Below are 4,430 nucleotides of genomic sequence, written 5' to 3'. Positions count from 1 at the left end.
TGTGATAGAACAAACATGGTCTTTCTTGTTTGAGATCCAGTATTTTAATGTCAGCAAAAAAATAAAGCCCCAACACAGCATAAAGACTAGTTTCTCTTCATTTGGTCATCTGTACAAATGATGATGATTGGACTTTTAAACCGCAGACTGCATTGTGTTTGTCAGATGATGTCTATGTCTTTTCCTCATTTTGGAAAATCCTGTTTTTATTGACATAAAGCCTCCTCATCAGCATCAGTCTAGATATTTGCTGCTGAGACATCACAAACCATGAGCACATCGTCTTCATGTTTTGAAGGATAAAGCTTACCCAAAAGAATCACTGAGAACTGTATGACTTTATGGAATGTGCATTTATCTCTCTTCCAACAATTAAGGTTGTAAACATTTACTCTTATTTATTTTGTTGTATGTGAAGTCAGAGCTTCATCTCCCCCTTTTATTAGCGGTGGGAACCATCTACAGAGTATTAACATCTGATGCTCTTTAGCCGTGTTTCTATTAACTCTAAAATTTTGCTAATTTCAATTTCGATAATTAATTTATACATTCAGTCATTCATTTTCCTGACCGCTTCGTCCCTTCCAGGGTCGCGGAGGTGGCGGAGCCTAACACGGCTGCTAATGGGCGAAGGCGGGGTAAACCCTGGACAGGTCGCCAGTCTGTCGTAGGGCTTTTGAACCGGGGCCTTCTTTCTGTGAGGCAAGAGTGCTAACCACTGCGCCACCGTGCAGTCTGATAATAAATTCCTCTAATGGAAACACAATATTGATAAAAAAACTTTTTTGATACATTTTTTTGTGATTAGAGTTGGTGGCTTTTTTGCAAAACTAGCAAATAGAAACACTTTTTTTCAAAATAAATGTGCTTCTTAGTATGAAGTGGCTGTCCGAGCGCATCACAGTGGGCGCCAGGAGATGTCTTACAGCGTCACAGCTCATTATAAGTTGTGTGTGTGAGGTCTAACTGACCTGTTAATTTAAGGTTCAGGGATCACAAAAATGTCCAGAAATGAAGCACACAACTATTTAAAGCACTTTTAGTTTTAATTTAAAGTGTTGGGGTTTTAAAGTTTTAAAACACAATTTAACAAAAAATAAATAAATAAATAAATACATAATGCTAAATCTAGATTTTTAAAAGGACAATAATAAAAGACAAGAATAAAAATACTTTGCATTTGTTAAAAAAATAAAATACAGTAGCCCCCCCCCCAAAAAAAAAGCCCTTTACAAATGGATTGGAGATAAAACAAAATTAAAACAAACCACTGGACCATTCTTCCAAAAGTGCATTGGTCAGGTGACGCACTGATGTTGATAGAGAAGTCCTGGCTCTCAGTCTCCGCTCTAAAGGTGTTCTATGGGGTTTAGGTCAGGATACTTCATCCACTGTAGCTGGGATCCCAATATCGGCATCTGGTCATCGCCGGGCCCTTGGCTTATGTCGACAGCCCTTGTGAAGCGCTCACTCATCTGGTCGTAGTTAAATTTGAACTTTTTCTTAAAACTTTAGGGGGCCGTGCATGGCACATAAAAATGCTACTGCTGTCATGATTCTGCCCCACCCTCACCTGCCTGATTGCTCATTCTGAACACCTGCGCGCTCCTCTATTTAAGACTCTTCCCCTCCAGGCTCAGTACTGGATTGTTGTCTACTCCCGGAAGTTCTCAGTACGCACGCCTTGCTATTTTGTCTCGTCCTCGACCCTGCTCACGCTCTGGATTCCTGCTCCTGCCTTCACCCTTCGGTACCTCTGCCTTGGACCCACTCTGATCTCCGTGTTGCAGACCCTCGCTTCGTCCACGTCTTGCCGCCCCTGCCTGCTCCTCTGGATATTTCTGCTGCCCTGGTGAGATTGTTCCCCTTCTCTCTCTTATGGATTAATGGACCTCGCTTTATTAAAGGAGTGGATTAAGCGTCGAGTTTCCCTCCGCTTCTCTTTGGATTTACAAATACTAACTTTGACTCTCTTCTCAGAAGAACCCTTGGACTCCCCCTACTGCTTGGAGGACCTTACTGCAGACCTAATAAACTGCTTTACTTAACTGAAATCCTGACTCATTGCATTTTTTGGGGTCCACCTTTGCCTATTATCCTTGACAACTGCGACCACCAGCTGATTTAAAAAAAAAAAAAAACGCATTGAGATCACTACATTATGGCAAATTGGGATATGTGACTTTAGTCTCAGCAGGAGAAGCAGTAAAAAACATAGCTGTTTGGGAGTCATTTAAAGAAAACTGCGGAGAGCTTGTTTTATGGTAGCCTATGTTTAAAATTAATACTAATAATTTATTCTTAAGATTATTTTTCTAAGCTTACATATTCATCTATATCGAATGCTTTAATTGTTTCCAGTAAACCTTAATGATGAGGAACTACTTGTGTTTTTTTCCTTTCTTCTTTCAGAAAAACAACATAAGCTTTCTTTGTCATGCTGAGGGAGGGGCTTTAGAACAAAGTCAGAAGTAAAAGTAAAGTGCAGAGGCAGTTGAAATCAGAGCTCCACACAAGAGACACCTTTGCACAAAAAAGCAGCTGAAATTGATTTGATTCTTCTCCCTGTCAACATGGATGGTGAGTGATTTGTTTCCTTTACTATCAGGAGGCACACATGTTTTAAAATTTTCAAAAATGCAGAATCAAGACCTGTCAAGAGGGGGAGTTTTTCTACTGTTTCCAGCAGGCACACAAGATATTATCTTATTAAGAAGTATGTCATGATCAAAAGAGAGAGTCTGCAGTTTTTGATACAAAGAAAAGGGATAGGAATCTGAAACTGGTGAAGTGGTTCACCACTGTTGTTAGAAAACACTTAATTGGCATAAAAGATGAAAGAGATTTTCTGATAAAAGGATTCTAAAATGAATGTAATATTCTAACATATGTCGGCTCAGAACTACGATACATTTTTTAATGGTTTTTTATCGTCTTATTTTGGAAATGGGAAATAAACCTAACTGAACTGTAAATTAGTGGGCAAGAGGGTTGTAAAACCAACCTTAATAATGACCAGGGTAAGTGAAGATGGGGTACAGATGTGTTAGGAGGCCTTGGAAGTTATTCTTCACACTAGTGGAGAGAAACAAACACCAGCAACTAAAAGCCAGCAAACTTTGATTTTAGATTTAAACAGAGCCTGGCGACATATTAACAAAGATCTGCTAAATTACGACCAGCCTACATTATTACAATTTTGGCTCTAAAAAACGATCCCACAAAAAGAAGCTTTTTATTTTTAGACCAGAAGAAGTTATAAAGGGCAGCATAGTTAGGCTCTTGACATACAAAACAAATGAAAATATAAGCATAGGTTAAAACGAGGAAAAGTCATAAATGCAATAAATTAAAAACAACAACAATCAAAATGGACATGCCGTGGCTAATACTTTGAGGACACACTGCATTGCTTAAAAGAAAGAATGGGTCAAATTGTCCAATAGCAAACCATAATCCATACATTACTTGAAACCAAATATATAAATATGGTACTTAAATGAGTTATGTAACTACTAATTTAATAATATATGTCATTAATTTACATAAAAAATCACCACATATGCTGAAACTCTCAGATCATCAGGTAAGTTTTCCTACAGGTGATAACCACTGTACTGAAAGCGGGCCTCGCCATGAGTCCTGGTTATAGTAGTGGGTATAGATAAGAAAACCAAGTCTGAAGATCTGAGAGTTCTAGATGGTTTATAAGGACTCGGACATCTGAAAACCAGTAAGGTCCCAACCTATGAAGACATCTAACAACCAACTAGAAGGAGAATCTTAAAATCTTTACTGAAGCTGACAGGCAGCAAGTGCGGAGACTTTAGGATAAGAATGATGTGGGCTCTCTTCTTCATGTTAGTTAAAACAAGTGGATCGTAATTCTGGACAAACTGTAATCTGTTGACAGACTGCTTAAAGAGACCAGATAAAATCATCACAATAGTCAATGCTACAGGTGATCAAAGAATGGATTAAAGTTACTGAGCCGATTCCAGAGTGAAAAGGTCTGATTTTGGCAACATGAAAAAAAAAAAAGTTGGCTGCATGGTGGCACAGTGGTTAGCGCTCTTGCCCCACAGCAAGAAAGCCCCTGGTTCAAGTCTTGGATGGGGGACCTGAAACCTCAGTGGGGGACATTCTGTGTGAAGTCTGGAACTTCTCCCCGTGGATTCGTGGGTTTTCTCTGAAGACTCCGGCTTCCTCCCACCGTCCAATAACATGCTTCATTGGTTAATTGAGTACTCTTAATTTCCCTATGTGTGAATGTGAGTTTAATTGGGTGTGTGATTGAGGCCCGGCGACAGACTGGCCACCTATCCAGGGTATATCCGGTCTTCATTGGGTTAGGCTCCATGACCCCGAAAGGGACAAAACAGTTTAGAAAATGGAAGGATGGAAAAAAGGTATTTTTATTGTGTTCGAGA

General features: G+C 39.4%; 1 protein-coding gene and 1 long non-coding RNA gene across 2 annotated transcripts in view; both read left to right on the top strand.

Moving 5' to 3' along the window:
• Nucleotides 1–1,552: 1,552 nt before the first annotated feature.
• LOC118598448 lies at nt 1,553–2,049 on the top strand. The gene is made up of 2 exons (XR_004947528.1): nt 1,553–1,852; nt 1,981–2,049. It is a non-coding gene; the product is annotated as an uncharacterized LOC118598448 (long non-coding RNA).
• A 455-nt stretch (nt 2,050–2,504) lies between these two features.
• The window catches only part of LOC112138409 (GTPase IMAP family member 7), a 4,706-nt gene continuing 2,780 nt past the window's right edge, over nt 2,505–4,430 (top strand). The window contains exon 1 of the mRNA XM_024260966.2: nt 2,505–2,580. Coding sequence (XP_024116734.2) covers nt 2,574–2,580 — 7 coding nt within the window. The 5' untranslated portion in view covers nt 2,505–2,573. The remainder of the gene's footprint in view (nt 2,581–4,430) is intronic.

This window comes from Oryzias melastigma, unplaced genomic scaffold, assembly GCF_002922805.2.
Source record: "Oryzias melastigma strain HK-1 unplaced genomic scaffold, ASM292280v2 sc00640, whole genome shotgun sequence".
NCBI lineage: Eukaryota > Metazoa > Chordata > Actinopteri > Beloniformes > Adrianichthyidae > Oryzias > Oryzias melastigma.
The sequence above is the reverse complement of the archived record's forward strand: the minus strand, read 5'-3'. Positions and strand labels throughout refer to the sequence as shown.